General features: G+C 33.7%; 1 protein-coding gene across 3 annotated transcripts in view; it reads left to right on the top strand.

The window, feature by feature from the left end:
* The window catches only part of ITGB3BP (integrin subunit beta 3 binding protein), a 47,301-nt gene that overhangs the window by 25,131 nt on the left and 6,599 nt on the right, over positions 1–15,571 (top strand). The window contains exons 4-8 of one of the 3 annotated variants that reach the window (XR_014144891.1): positions 6,131–6,209; positions 6,578–6,671; positions 7,148–7,207; positions 10,456–13,390; positions 13,610–13,736. Coding sequence is in view for 2 of the 3 variants with exons in the window: in XM_081818545.1 (XP_081674671.1) it covers positions 6,131–6,209; positions 6,578–6,671; positions 7,148–7,207; positions 13,720–13,769 (283 nt within the window). In the remaining variant the exon portion in view is untranslated. Of the gene's footprint in view, positions 1–6,130; positions 6,210–6,577; positions 6,672–7,147; positions 7,208–10,455; positions 13,391–13,609; positions 13,771–15,571 lie in introns of those variants that run through there. The other 2 variants (XM_081818545.1, XM_081818544.1) reach the window with 2 other exon arrangements.

The following is a 15,571-nucleotide window of genomic DNA, read 5'->3' as shown; positions in this document are numbered from 1 at the left end:
CTGCTTCTCCCTTTCCCTCTGCCTGCCGCTCTGCCTACTTGTACTATCTCTCTGTCAAATAAATAAAAGAAAGAAATAAAAGAAATTTAAAAATAAAAATAAATTTAAAAAAATAAACAGGCAGGCAGGGAACCAATCCTCCTTGCCTCCACTTTTGTTCTATTCAGCCCCTCAATGCATTAAATGATGCCCACCTACAGTGGGAAGATAGTCTACCCTACTAAGTCAATTACTACTAAGTTGGTTATACAGTGGTGATTTTCTAACTCCATCATTTCTTCTATTAGTCGGCCTTTTTAAAATTCATGAGTTCATAGTGTTAAAGGGTTTTTCCTTGCTTTCACCCTTTCCGTATTTGCACCCCTTCTCAGAGATACTACATCTTTGGCTCCTCATAGCAGCAGTATATTTTTACATTTGCTTAATCTTACCATGAACACAAAATAGTTTGAGAATTCCTGCACTCATAGCACTATTAAAAACAAGCTTGCAAAGCATTCAAGTTTTGTTTGCAAATCTTTTTTGTCTTTAATTTGACAGTATATAGTCAAATTACTATGTTCAAAACTACTTGGATTAGTTCTCTTTTGTTAATGTTTTCTATTTTAATTCCAGTATAGTTAACAGTGCTATATTCATTTCAGGTGTACAATATAGTGATTCAACAATTCTAAACATTACTCAGTATTCATCATGATAATTGTACACTTTAATCTCCATCACCTATTTCACCCATCCCCCCCTCCACAAAGCTCCCCTCTGGGAACCATCAGTTTGTTTTCTATAGTTAAAAATCTGTTTCTTGGGGACACTTGGGTGGCTCAGTCAGTTAAGCATCTGTCTGCCTTCAGCTCAGGTCATGATGCCAGGGTTCTGGGATTGAGCCCCACATTGGGCTCCCTGCTCAGCGGGGAGCCTGCTTCTCCCTCTGCCTGCCGCTCCCCCTGCTTGTGCTTGCTCACTCTCTCTCTCTGACAAATAAAATTTTTAAAAATATTTAAAAAAAAATTTTTTTAAATCTGCTTCTTGGTTTGTCTCTCTTTTTTCTTCTTTGTTTGTTTTATTTATTAAATTCCATATATGAGTGAAATCATATAGTATTTAACTTTCTCTGACTTCTATTGCTTATTAGCATTATACTCCCTACCTAGTTCCATCCATGTTGTTGCAAATGGCAAGATTTCATTCTTTTTTATGGCTGAATAATATTCCATTGTATATATATACCACCTCTTCTTTACTCAATTCATCAATTGATGGACACTTGGGCTGCTTCCATAATTTGGCTATTGTAAATAGTGCTGCCATAAACAGAGGTGCATGTATCCCTTTGAATTAGTGTTTTTGTATTTTGGGGTTAAATATCCAGTGGTGCGATTACTGGATAGTAGGGTAGTTCTATTTTTAACTTTCTGAGGAACCTCCATACTGTTTTCTGCAGTGGCTGCCCCAGTTTGTATTCCCACCAACAGTGTAAGAGGATTCCTTTTTCTCCACATTACTTGGACTAGTTCTTTGTTTGAAGAATTAGTTATTCATTTGAAGTAGTTAGGTTCTCTTGTTTCTGTTTTTTTTTCAATTTTAATCTTTTTTCTCTCATCCTTTTTGATTTAATTTTTTAACGATGTAAAACATTAATATGATTCCAAAAGCCAAAACTTTAAAAAAAGTATATTCAGAGAAGTGTCACTCCCTCCCCATTCTTTCTATCTACTCCCTGTAGGTAACCAAATTCATTAATTTCTGGTTTCCCTTTCTTATGTTTATTTTTATAAAATCAAGTTGTTTCATTTCTTTTTTCTGATTTCTCTTTTTATACAAAGGTGGCATACAATGTATACTTTTACACTTTTTGTTTTTCAATTATGTATATGTCCTAAAATGACATCCTGTTATTAAATCAATTTGGTAAGTTTTAAATATAAGAATTCTTCCAAAAGGAAAATATAGTTCCACATTCTAGGTTTAAAATTTTTTTCCCCAGAAAACAAGCAGTTAGTGACATGTCAATAGAGCTCATTTATAAACAAACACCTACACATTAATATTTTATGTGAACTTCCATATCCTTTATACTCTGAAAGGAAAATATATTATATAATTCACTGCCATTGGCTTTTCTTCCTCTTGGCAATTTGCTGCTGGCTATTGTCACTGCTATGAAAATACAGTATTGGTGACTATCTTTCTGCAGGTTTACTTCCATTAAACCTTTTATTTTCAGATTGTAGATTCACATGCTGTTGTGAGAAGTAAAACAGAGAGATCATGTGTACCCGTTTCTCACTTTACTGACATGATAACATCTTGCAAAACTGTAGACAGTATCACAACCAGAAAATTGACATTGCCACCGTCCACTGATTTTTATTCAGATTTCTTAAGTTTTACATGTACTCACTGGTGTCTGTATATATATGTTTTTAGTTCCGTGTAACTTTATCACATGTGTACGTTCACCACCATCAAAATATAGGACATTCCCATCACCACAAAAGTCCCTGCTGTTGTATAAAGCTTATTTTTAACCACTGGCTTATTCTCTTATAGATAGAAAAGCAATTTTTTTTTTAGATTTTTAAAAAATTTCTATACTAATCCAAATAAAACCTTTCTAATTGTAAAGAATTATGCTAGAAGTGGGTTTTTATTTGTTTGTTTGTTATGAATACAATTAATTGTGACAGGTAGCCACTGTCCGGAATTCTAAATCTGGGGGGAAAAAAGAATTCTAAGTCTGAGTTACTCTTTATTATGTTTTAAGCATTCAGTTATGCAACAAGAATCAGATTTATGGTTCATTTTTCTGCTTAAATCACCCGGTCTTTAGGAGTGAGTTAGTTGAACATGCTTATCAAAAACTTAAAATGAAAATAAAGTCATGCCTATATTCTGTAGGTAAGTAAAGACTAAAAGAGAAACCAGTGTTTACAAGAGACTTATTTTTCAACTGTTCAAAATTTTTGACATGGAAGAATGAAAGCCTTCCCCAAAGATCAATAACAAGATAGGCATGCCCGTTTTCACCACTAGTATTCAACATTTTACAGGAAATTCTAATCAGAGCAATTAGGCAGGAGGAGGGAAGGAAGGGAAGAAGAAAGAAAACAAAAGGCATCCATTTGGAAAAGAAGAAATAAAACTATCTCTTTTTTTTAAAGATTTTATTTATTTATGTGACACAGAGAGAGAAGAGGGAACACAAGTGGGGGGAGCGGGAGAGGGAGAAGCAGGCTCCCGGCCTAGCCAGGAGCCCGATGTGGGGCTCAATCCCAGGACCCTGGGATCATGACCTGAGCCGAAGGCAGACGCTTAACAACTGAGCCACCCAGGCGCCCCTAAAACTATCTCTATTTTCAGACAACACAATGCTATATGTAGAAAATCCCAAAGAATGCACAATGACTGTGTTCCTTATTGTGTAACCCTGAATAATTAAATAATTTGTGTTTCAGTTTCCGTATCTATAAAATGGAGATAATGTTTATCACAGAGAATTATTTTAAAGATTAAGATATAGCTTGTAAAGTAACAACTACCGTGCTTTGACTTTAGAAAGAGTTCAAAAAAAAACTTAGCAACATATTTCATCGTTACAATCCAGCTACCAAAATAATCAGTTTAGATAAACAATTAGATTAAGTAGAGGTTCTGTGACCTATATACCTTTTTCTCTGTAAGACATAATATTAAGAGGATAAAGAAAAACCTGTGATGTACATGTAACTTCCAGGTTTCTTGAGATTATATATAAATACAGTCTCTTACAGGTAGTAACTTTGATATAAGTTTTTAGTAATGGAATTAATTAAGAGTTCATTTGTGGCCTTTGAGAGTATAGTACCAGTAGAGTAGTAAGGCAGAAATCTGAATATAAAAAAATGAGAAGAATGATGGACTGTCCACTAGTCTACTGGTCATGCAGTGAAGACAAGTTTCCCTGCAAAAGCAGCTCAAGCATGGGAAGGATATTTTGAAAACAATTTCCCCAGTTATTTGATGTTCAGGCCATTACAGCTCTCCAAGTTTGTCGAAAACAGTTTGCCTAGCTCAGCCCCTCAATAACTATTTTAACTTGAGAAACAGAATTATTAGCAGGTCTGTTGGGGATGCTACATGCACAACTCCTGGGGGCACCATTCTCATCTTAATCTATCTGAACAGAGCCCCTTGGAGTCATTCAAGATGGCAACCCTGCAGGTCCCATCCTTCCCACATAATTCCGTAAGGGTCAACACGGAATATCATCAGTTCCTTAAGGTATGGTAGGTAAGGTAGTGTAGAGAGGCTCTGCCACTTCAGTCCTCCCAGGAAAAGAATGAGAGGTAAAGAGCCCTTAGGATTGCTTCTCATGGTGAAATAGCTCATTTGCCTCAGCTTTGCCCCCCTGAGGGAGTGAGTAGTGTTGGTATAATGTAGGGGAAGCTGGAGGTTCCCAGCCCTGGGTGGGAGTCACTTAAGCCCACTTGCTCCTTGAGACTTTTGGAGCTCAATGGAAGGAGCTGGAATTCCTTTATGTCACTATCTTTCAAACTGAGGTTCAGGTGGTAAGCAAGTAAGGCCTCTGACAGGTGACTTTTCATTGGAAATGCATGATAATAAGGGAAAATTTTTAAAGAGAAAAAGATCACCTGCAGTTCCATTTTCCTCACATAAGTTTTAGTTTTTGCATAAATGCTGTTTCTCCACTCCTTGCTTGCATACTCATATATTTTACGTGGATGAAACATACTCTACATATTCATTGTGTATGAAAATTTAACGTGTCATATTAATCTTATTTTTAATAGCACAGAAATGTTAATGGATAACACTGATGTGATTTTTGAAAAGCATTTAAATAAAATTTCTAGTTTCTTTCATAAAATCAATAATACAGATTTGTGGTCTCTGAAACAGTAGTCACTAGGCAGCCACACATGGCTAATGAGCATTTGAAATGTGACTAGTCTGAAATGAGATGTGCTATGAGTGTAAAGTACACACTGGATTTTGAAAAAAAAGCATAAACTATCTCAATAATTTTTATTGATTACATGTTGAAATGATAATACTTTGGATATATTGGTTAAAGAAATATATTATTAAAATTAAGTTCACTTGTTTCTTTTTACTTTTAATGTGGCTACTAGAAAATTTTAAATTACATGTGTGGCTTACATTTTATTTCTATTAGACTGCACTGATGTAGATTATATACAGCTATGAGATCATAAAATTGGAAAAAACACTAAAACTACAACAATAAGGGAATGGTTAAGTCATCTTTGGTATGCTTACTAGGTATAATGTGCAGCCTTGAAAATTATAAACCTATGGGTGATGTGGCAAAAAAATATATATGTAATATTATATTAAGGAAAGTATGATATAAAGTTATAGAAATTGTTTCAAAAAAAAACTAAGAAAATTTTTCCTGTATGCTAACATATTAACTAGAGATATGTTCAGGAGATAGGATTACAAATGAAGTTTTCTTTGTTTTCAAACTTAATGCCTTTGTAATCTTTTTCACACTGAAATTTATTAAGCCATAAAACTTACTTTTTATTAAAAAAACTTACTGGTAACACTGACTCATAGACTTAGATCAAGGTAAATAAGGAGAATGGTGTATTATTGTTCTCAAAGTGGTACTGTGGAGAAAGGAGCAAGCCAACTAACTATATCTTCACATCTTCACCCCCTGTTCAGTGGGCGTGAAAGAAAGCAAAAATCCCAAATGCAGGATGATTGAGAATATATATTGTGTTTGTAAAGGGATGAAATAATGAAGGAGGAGCATTTACATCTTTTACCACTTTGTAAAGAAAAGGATTAGAAAACTGAATCTAAGATCTTTTAAAAAAAATTAAAGGTGTTGGGGCACCTGGGTGGCTGAGTTGTTAAGCGACTGCCTTCGGCTCAGGTCATGATCCCAGGGTCCTGGGATCGAGTCCCATATTGGCTCCCTGCTTGGCGGGAAGCCTGCTTCTCCCTCTCCCACTCCCCCTGCTTGTGTTCTCTCTCTCACTGTCTCTCTCTCTGTCAAAAAATAAATAAAATCTTAAAAAAAGAAAAAAATTAAAGATGTGAAAATGATTTAATGTGTTTAAATGCTTGATCGTGCTAATTTTTTTTTCATTTATAGATTCATGGTGTTGCTATCTAAAGTGGAGAAATCATCAGAAGAAATCATAGAAATAATGCAAAACTTAAGCAGTATACAGGTTAGCTTTTTTTTTTCTTTCGGCATATAATTTTTCATATGTCTACCACTCCATTTGCAAAAGGAAAATAGGAAAGAAGCCCCAGCATGGAGAATCCAATCCAGAAAAGAATTTGCAGGGAATATGTCTAATTTACTTTTCATGGGAATTCCTTTTCTTACATGAACATGAATTAACCATAATATTTTAGTAATATCTGAATTTTTCACATTTTAAAACTTGGAGTAGTTGACCTGCCAGAAAAAGTTAAATTTCCTACCACAGAGTTTTTTTCAGATGAAAAAAACAGTAAACTGTATTTTCACTAGACTTGTCAGTAATATTATATTTGTAGAGAACTTAACTCATTTAAGATGTCTTTCTTTTAGGCTTTGGAGGGCAGTAGAGAGCTTGAAAATCTCCTTGGTATCTCCCGTGCATCATGTTTCTTACCAAGAGAAATGCAGAAAACAAAAGAACTAAGTAAGAAAAATTCATGAGTTTTCAATGGCATCGCTCCATTCCTTATTTGTAAATGTAAATATATATTCTAATGTTTTCAGTTTTAGAGATAAACCTAATAATTTTTCCCAAATTTAAATCTGATAGAGTTTTTTTTATATATGGCACTACTGGACATGTAATGGAAGTATTATTTAGGGAATAAGAAGCCATATATCTTTTACCAGGATATGTTACTTCAGGGATTCTTGTTGAATACGAAGGAAAAGAATATGCCTTGCAAACTGATAATCAAGCTTCTTAAAAATATGGTGCTCATTCTTTAAATAAGATATAATAAGATACTGCAGTTTGTACTTGATACCTGTATGTATTACTTCAAATTATTTTTTTCTTATGAAGTTATCCCAGGATGAGAAATTATTCATATTCCATGCTAATTCTTAACATGAGTTGTTTTGTTTTGGTTTGGGCGTTTTTGTTTGTTTGTTTTTTAGTGAAAAAAGTAACAGAACAAAAACTGTTTGAAAAGAAGAGTTCAGGACTTCCCAACAAAGGTAAAGAATTGTGTTTTCATTTATATAAAAAGATCCTTTCATCTCATTTCACCATTGAAAACTAATCATCATGAGTTTTTTAGTGTGATCTTTTTAAAAGATCATAAATCTCATTTGCAAACCTTATACTGATTTGGCAGACCATGTCTGATAAGATAACTTCCCTGAAGATTAAACTTTAAAATACCTTTTGAGGGGTGCCTGGGTGGCTCAGTCAGTTAAGCAACTGCCTTCGGCTTGGGTCATGATCTCAGGGTCCTGGGATCGAGCCCCGCATAGGGTTCCCTGCTCAGCAGGAGGCCTGCTTTTCCCTCTCCCGCTCCCCCTGCTTGTGTTCCCTCTCTCGCTGTGTCTCTCTGTCAAATAAATAAATAAAATCTTTAAAAAATATATATATATATCTTTTGAAATACAATTTTCAGTTTAAGATTTAAATTTTGTCTTTTTATTAAAAGTTCTTCTTGAGAATATAGACAGATGGGGGAACAATGCATTAATATATAGCAACTTTTAATGGTGAATTAGGATTACACAAAGCATAAAAAGTTACTTTGTAACCAGTGTTCTGAAAACTTTCAGATCATTAATGATGTTTGATCTACTGTGAACTCATATGCCTCTGAGCATTTCACAGTGTGGGAGACTAAATTAGCAGGTTTTCCCATAACACATGCACATCCATACCTCAGTAAGCAAAATGATCATGGACTGTAAAATATTAAAACCTTTAGACCAACTTAAGAGGGATCATTTTAATATTACTGACATGAATGCCATTTTGCAATCTCTGCAAGTGAAGGTAGGCCTTTAAACGGGTAGCCATGTTTTAGTCTACCATTTTTGAGTACCAATGACTACCATTTATTGAGGACCAGTAATTACTATGTTCCCAACACTAGGATCAGCAGATCTTTATAGCAACTCTGCAAGATAGCTTGTTATCATTGTCATTATAGATAAGGAATAAAGACAAAAAATGTTAAGTAACTTCCCCAAAGACACTGCTACTTAAGTGTCAGAGCAGAGATTCCAACTAAAGACCAGTCTAACCTCCAATAGTTTGGTTTTTTCATTGTTCCATGTTGCCTCTTCTTATAACAAATTAAATCATCTAGTCGTCCCAGTTTTTAGATTCAGACATGAGGCATAACTGAAACCATCTCAACCAATCTAGTATATTAGACTGTATTTAGGATCTTTAACAGCCAGTGTGATGAGTTTGCAGTGGAAAGTGCTGGGATTCCCTGTTACTTCCAAAGGCCACCTGGGTAATGCAGTGAAACAGCCCTGACAGGATCCTCCAAAGCTCATGTGGGAAGAGAGCTGAGCAGGTTTCCTGAGCCATTCAGTAGAGCAGCTAACTTCCACTGTGATCCCAAGAATTTAAGAATATGAAGTTAGCTCTTAGAAAAGGCTTAAGATCCCTTCTCTCCTATACTGTGAAAATTGATTATAATGTGTAGCTGAGTTTCAGTGGTTTCAGTCTCTTTTAACTTGACAAGTTTTAGAGGATCATAATGGGAAATTGGAATGTTTATTATTTCCAAACCAGAGGAAATCTTTCTTCTATATATTCTGTGCGAGTGGTGTGAATTTTTTTTCAATCTGTAATTTCCTAGAATTGACTAGAATTACAGAGTTGGCTTTCACCAAGTTTTGAAAAATGGGGGAGAGAAAATTGTAGAATAAGTGGATCACTTTAATAATGAGAAAAAATTTTCCGAAAGTATTGTTTCCTTCCCTAAACATTTATTAAGACGTTAAAGTTATATTCCATGTGTTAAAATTTATCTCCTTTCAGTTATCTAGTATGTACCAATTCTTTGTGTGTTTATGCATGACCAGCCTTAAAACTATTTTCTAGTATTTTAGGCATTAAAACTAACTTGCCCATTACCAGGTTTTCCTTAAGGACTTAGTGTTTATTCATGCATAAAGGAGATCCTATGACTAAATCATGTTTTAAAATTTCTAATAAGCATTGATTATTTGTTGTGGTTTAAATGAAAACTGAATTTAGATAAATAAAATATGTGATAGCTGTAAAAATATATATTAGAATATATGTCATCTTCCATTTCTGTTTCTTGGCAAGAGCTGCATTAGCTTTTATATTTCCTGAGGTATTCAGATCTTCATTAGCTTTTCCACTAATTTTTTTTAAAGTATTGTTGCCTGAAAAATCTTTTGAAACTTATTTCCTTTATAATTTGAGTTTGAGTGTTTTTACTGAGTGTTTTTCACTCTTCTCTTTCTGGTTCATAATATATGTATTTTTTTATTTTGGTGGTTTTGTTTTGTTTTTGATTAAAGATGATGCACATCAACACATTTATATATATATATAATTTTTTTGCTGAGTTAATAACTTTCAACCCTTCTTATTTATACATTCATTTTACAAGGACTTTGCTAGTGTTTTTGACATCTCAAACTAATTTGCTTTATACCTTCCTTATTTGGGGATCTAGCCTTCAGCTTTTTATAGAAATTTCTACTTTACTCCTTTCTTTTACTATGCTATTATTCAGAATTGTTTAAATTTTAAAATGTTTGGGGAATCTTCGTAATATTAGAAATTATATAATATAAAAATAACTCCCATAATATGTATGGAATTTGTTTTACTAAGTACTTAATGAAAATAAGAACAAATTACTTGTTTCACGATCAAAAGAATGTCCTTCAGATTCTCATAAAATTTTCCTAGAATAGTTAAAATAGACAGTATCAGGAAAATTCCAACATTTATGCTGTTGTTGCTTCTTCAAGTCGGTCCCCTAGTTCTATTTATTTTTCCATGCCACTGCTAGCTTGTTTAGCATCAGTTGCAGTCTTTATTACAGGCAGAACAGTATAATTGTAAAAATAACATGCTAGTGTTCTAAATAAATAGACATCTGACACACATTCTTAAGGCTTTATGTAACATTCAGGGGAAATTAAAATGTACACAATAACATGAAAAGGTACACTGAGATTTTCATAGTTTTCAAAAGAACTGGACGTGGCAAATCAGAGAATGCTTTGATAGAGTATATGAATAAAAGAGTCTCTCCCCTGCTAAATACAAATTTCTTAAACAAAGGAAGGCTTTCTTTTTTCAGTTACTTAGGAAGGAAGCCTAACTTTACTTTCCTTAATAATATTGGCTTTATGACTCTTAGAAAAATAATGAGATGAAAGGTCCTTTTTCTGTTAGATTTGGATGTGAATTTCATAATTATTCTTAATTTGTTATGCTGAAGATTTAAAACATGACCATTCAATGGGTTGATACAGATGGAATGTCACATTATCATCACATGGTAAGGCATGAAATTTATTTACTTTACATAATCAACCTCTACTTAAGACAACTTGATACAAATATTCCTAAGTCAATAGATGGCATTATATAGTACTTAGTATTTTCATTTTTTCTGGAAATATTAAAAAATACCATCATTGTTTGTCTATGACCAGTACTTCCAGTAAACAAAATGTTTTTGAAAAGAATGTAAGCAAATTGTAGAACAGTTGCCAAGATATGAAATCTAGACACTTAGCTTTAGTCCAAAACATATTTTATCTGTTTTGAGAATAATTGTGTAGGTTGCAGTATGCATATTTGAGATGAAATGTAACCATCTGAACTTTACATTGTTCAAAAAAGTTGTCTCAACTGTTTGTAATACAAAATATTTCAGAGTTTTAGCTGTGGCCTTCAAAAGAAAAGCACAAACTATAACATTTCTGTTATCTTTAGCTAACTTACTGTCTTACATTGTAAAATTCATCTGGGTTATAGGATTTTAAAGTTTTCAAATTCTTGGACTACAGGACAAATTTTAAGCTCTTTCTGTTCTAAGACTATAAAATAGTTTGATACTGCCTTTTCATTCTAACCACCCACGGAAGTATTTTTTAACTTAAAAATATGTTGTTCTTTCCCCCACTCAGTCTTGAAAAAGTATTTATCATATCGGCCAAATAATTTTACTCCCTAGAAGACTACTACCCTTTTAGTTTTTTATATCTTAACATTAAACAGTATCTTTTTTCAAACAAATACTTCGGTTTTAAAAGCACTGAAGTTTGAAGTCTAGACATGATGAGTTTTAGAAGAAACAACAAAAATTCCTACCTGTGCCTTAATGTTCTTGGTTTATCTGGAGATAAAAAAAATGGAGATATTAGTTTTGGTGACAAATCTACATTAATGTACAACTGTAGTCCTTTAGCTCTTTATCAGAATTCACCTATCATGCATGTTGTACGTGGTTTGTACCTTTCCTATTAATAATGTTAATGCCCTTGTCTTAGACTATTCATCACTGTTTTGGGGATACATTTTGACTGCTTACTTGAGATTTGTCTAGGATTTAAGGAAAAACAAACTGATCTATTACTTTTCAAAGCCTTTTAAATAATTTCTTCCATGATTTAAATTTTTGTATACTTCTCTAGAAGTATGATCATTTTTATCTTTTAAATAATCAGTTAAAAAAATTCAACCATAGATTTGAACTCACTTAGTAGCAATTATGTGTTTAAGAGGTGTAAATAACTTGCTATCAGACATTAGGAATATCCAGGTGCTCTGTATGTGCTGATGACAACAAAATTGAAACGAAAGACTGTAATAATTCTGACTGGTTTTCTCTGCAGAAGATATTGATTATTTGTGTGTGGTGAGAGATTTGGAAAATTCAATTAAAGGAGTTGTGCAAAGGTTTCATAAATTTTCCTTCTACAGCATGTACACAGACATTGTTGCGTATTAAATCAATGCAGCACTTCACAATATATTTTCTTTGAAACATAAAAATAAATAACATTTAAACAGTTCTGCTTACTACAGAAACAAATTTTATTTTCTGTGAAGCATTTAGTCATGTGCTATCACTGACTCATCCACATTTGCCAGCTGTAACAAATTTTATAGACATTTTCTCCAGAGACATATCTCACATGCTATGAATTTTTAAATGAGCAAATGGTGAAGAAGGGATGTCAGCAATATAAAAATTGATCAGTTAAAAGATAAAAGCATAAGTAAAGAGATTTGTATGGTAGTCTTAATAGGTTTTATTAAATAAAAATACTATAAAAAGACAGTAATGAACAGACTGAAGACTAACCGTTCTTGAGGTGAAGAAAAATTATTCTGGCACATTTAGTAGAAATTGGTTTTATGTCACCTGACAGGTGAATATTTTTTTCCCCGTTTTAACTCTTAGAGTAGTCAGAAAAGCTCCTCAAAAAAGAGTCAGATGAATTTTCTAAGTGGTTTATGTATCAAACACATATCTAGAATAATAAAGCAGATACTTACAGTGTTATATAGCTAATTATATAGTTAAAAGCAGGACTTCCGTAAAAGGTATTAGGTGATTTTTCCTCCAGCTCACACCTCACTCAGGAGGAAAGGAGGCATTTGAAGGTATACTGTTCACACCATGTGACTTCAGCCCCCTGGAGTCTCTCTCTCTGTGAACTCCAGATCTCTCTCCTGCTTCTCTCTCTCTACCTGGATTGCTCTTTCTCCCATGTCTGTCTAGTAAATTCCTGCTCATTCTTTAAGGGCAGCCTCAGATGTCACATCCTCTGTGAAACTCTCCCCAGCTCACCTAGGTAAAGCTAAATTGCTTCTTCTGGCCTTCTACAACACTGTCTGAATGTTTATAAATGTGTTATGTTGTAGTATTGTAGTATATTGTAATTGTCCAGTTACAGGGCTCCTTCTGGGCTCCTCCTTGGCAAACAAACAAGAGCCTAGTATAGAACCTGATAGAAGGTCCACAATGCATGGTCAATGAATGAGTAAAAACAAATGCCACTCTAAGAATTTTTTAAAGGAACTTAAATATTTTCAAATACTTATAAATCACAATCTCCTTACATGCCTCATCTGTTTAATATTTACTAAATGCCTACTATGAGCCAGGCACTATTCTAGCACTGGGGGTACAGTAATGAACAAGGTAGACATAGTCCTGCCCTCAGGATTGTAGAATATGTCACAAAAGACAAGTATAATAAAGCATAAGCATACATTATAATGATAAGTTTTTTGGCACTTTTTATCCTAAATTCTTAAATGTACATTCCGAAACAGAATTGGGCAAATCAGTAAGATGTCGAAATGAGAATTTATAATTCCAAAGCTATTTATAATGTAAAATAAAATTTTAGGTTTAGGTTCTTTTTTTTTTTTTTTTTTAAAGATTTTATTTATTTATTTGACAGAGAGATAGATAGCGAGAGCAGGAACACAAGCAGGGGGAGTGGGAGAGGGAGAAGCAGGCTTCCCGCCGAGCAGGGAGCCAGACGTGGGACTCGATCCCAGGACCCTGGGATCATGACCTGAGCCGAAGGCAGACGCCTAACGACTGAGCCACCCAGGCGCCCTAGGTTTAGGTTCTTTAATTTCATTTGATTAAGCATTTATTCTACATCATATACTGTGAATACTGTGACAACTTACTTTGACTTGTTTTCTGAAAAAAATCTTTTTTTCTTTCTTATAGAATTATATCATCTTGACAGCTATGAATTCCTTAAAGGCATTTTAAACTGAGGTAGGGTTTCACCATTCTAATTAAGGTTAGCCTTGTTAAATTTCACTGTTTTGTTCAGGTGGAAACATTTTATTTATATTCTCAAATTTGGTACTGTCTGTCTATGAATAAAATAGGGAGTGAGCTTTGGAGGTGTTTTTGAAATTATATTTAATCTTTTTATAAATAATAGGATAGTCTGACAAGTTGTATGAGAGGCTGATTGAAAAGAACTGTTGAGCTCATTAGCCTAGCTTTAAAAGTCAAAAAGCCCATATTTTTAGGTGAGTGTATAGAGGGCTCTTGATTTAGCACCTTTATAAATAACTAACTAGGTACTGATAGGTGGGTTATAGTTTCTGTAGGACACATGTAACTGAACAAGATAGAACGATTCTATCAATTTGGAAATGTGCTGAATTAAGTAAATAGTTATATATTAATTAGTGTATCTTTCCTTCAGAACAGTTCCCTGTAGATTCAGCAATATAAGTAAAAATGATAGATTTATAACTAGCTTATTAGAACATACTAGCTAGAAGCAATATGAGTCATAATGTGATATTAGCGTCTAATGTGCCTGTAACTGAAGGTTCGCGTTAAGAACTAGCCTACCCCACACTTAGTGGCATCAGTATTAATTAAGATTCTTAGAAGCTAACCAGATGTTGCCTGCTATGAGGTGTAAATAACTTGCTTTATTTCTAAGAGATTATCTCTTAGAAAAAAATTAAGGCAAAATAAATTCTATACTGAAAATACTTTTCTTTGGAAATGGTATTTCAAACGATTAGTATTAGCTTCCTAACCAACGGTTTTTAAAAATATTTGCAAAGCATCTTATATACAAAATTGTGTCACTTTTCATTCATTAAAATGTTTATTCTGTTGTATGCAACAAATAATAGTTTATAATAATAGCTGATACTTATTAGGCACTGTCAACATGCCAGGTACTATAGTAAGCACTTCATACAGATTCCATTCAACCTTTTTAACAACTTACATGATATACAGTTATTGTCTTTATTTTATAGGTGAGGAAACTGAGGCACAAAGAGGTTAATAACCTTGTTCTAGAATTACCTCAGAGACAGAGCCAGGATACTAACCTGAGTAGGCTGGTACCAGAGTCTTTGCTTTGCCCACTCACAATAGTAAACTATGAGTGTCAGGTTTCACTGCTGGTCAAAGGTTTTAGATCCTATGCAATAGTAAGGATCTAATATATATACATATACACATGTACTCATTATAGGGTTAAACATTTTGTACAATTTCGGGTCCATAGCAGTCCAACAGACAACTATTAGAGGGCGATCATAAATACATAGTTACAGTTATACATCTGGCTAATAACATACACATTTAGTATATGATGGTCATTCATGAACTTTGGGGAACTTAGAGTACTGAGTATAGCTTTGTGTTCCTGGATTCTAATAAAGATTAGAATATTAAGGGTGTTCTTCTGAGTCTTTAATATGAGTAGTACTTAGAAAAAACTTGCAAGAATGAAGGTTGACCTACTACTCAACTTCCCTTTTAGTGGGAAGCAGTGGAGAGAAATAACAATGAAATGAAACTGGACTAAACCTTTGAGGCATTTCCCTGGGTTCTTTTGACTGTGTTTTCTTCTTACTTTGGGTGCTTTCCTCATGATCTCACCCATTCCTTGACCCTAGTTCTCACCTTAGTGCAATTTATGGTTTCCAAATCCATTTTTGACTCTCCGTAAACCCACAATATCAGCTGCCATATATTGTCCCCCAGGTACCCTAATTTCATCATTTTCCCCCAAATTTCTTCCTCATTCTACCTT

The sequence above is a fragment of the Leptonychotes weddellii genome, chromosome 4 (assembly GCF_054177405.1).
Source record: "Leptonychotes weddellii isolate Sample4059 chromosome 4, ASM5417740v2, whole genome shotgun sequence".
NCBI lineage: Eukaryota > Metazoa > Chordata > Mammalia > Carnivora > Phocidae > Leptonychotes > Leptonychotes weddellii.
Note: the sequence above shows the minus strand (reverse complement) of the source record. Positions and strands in the feature narration are given on the sequence as shown.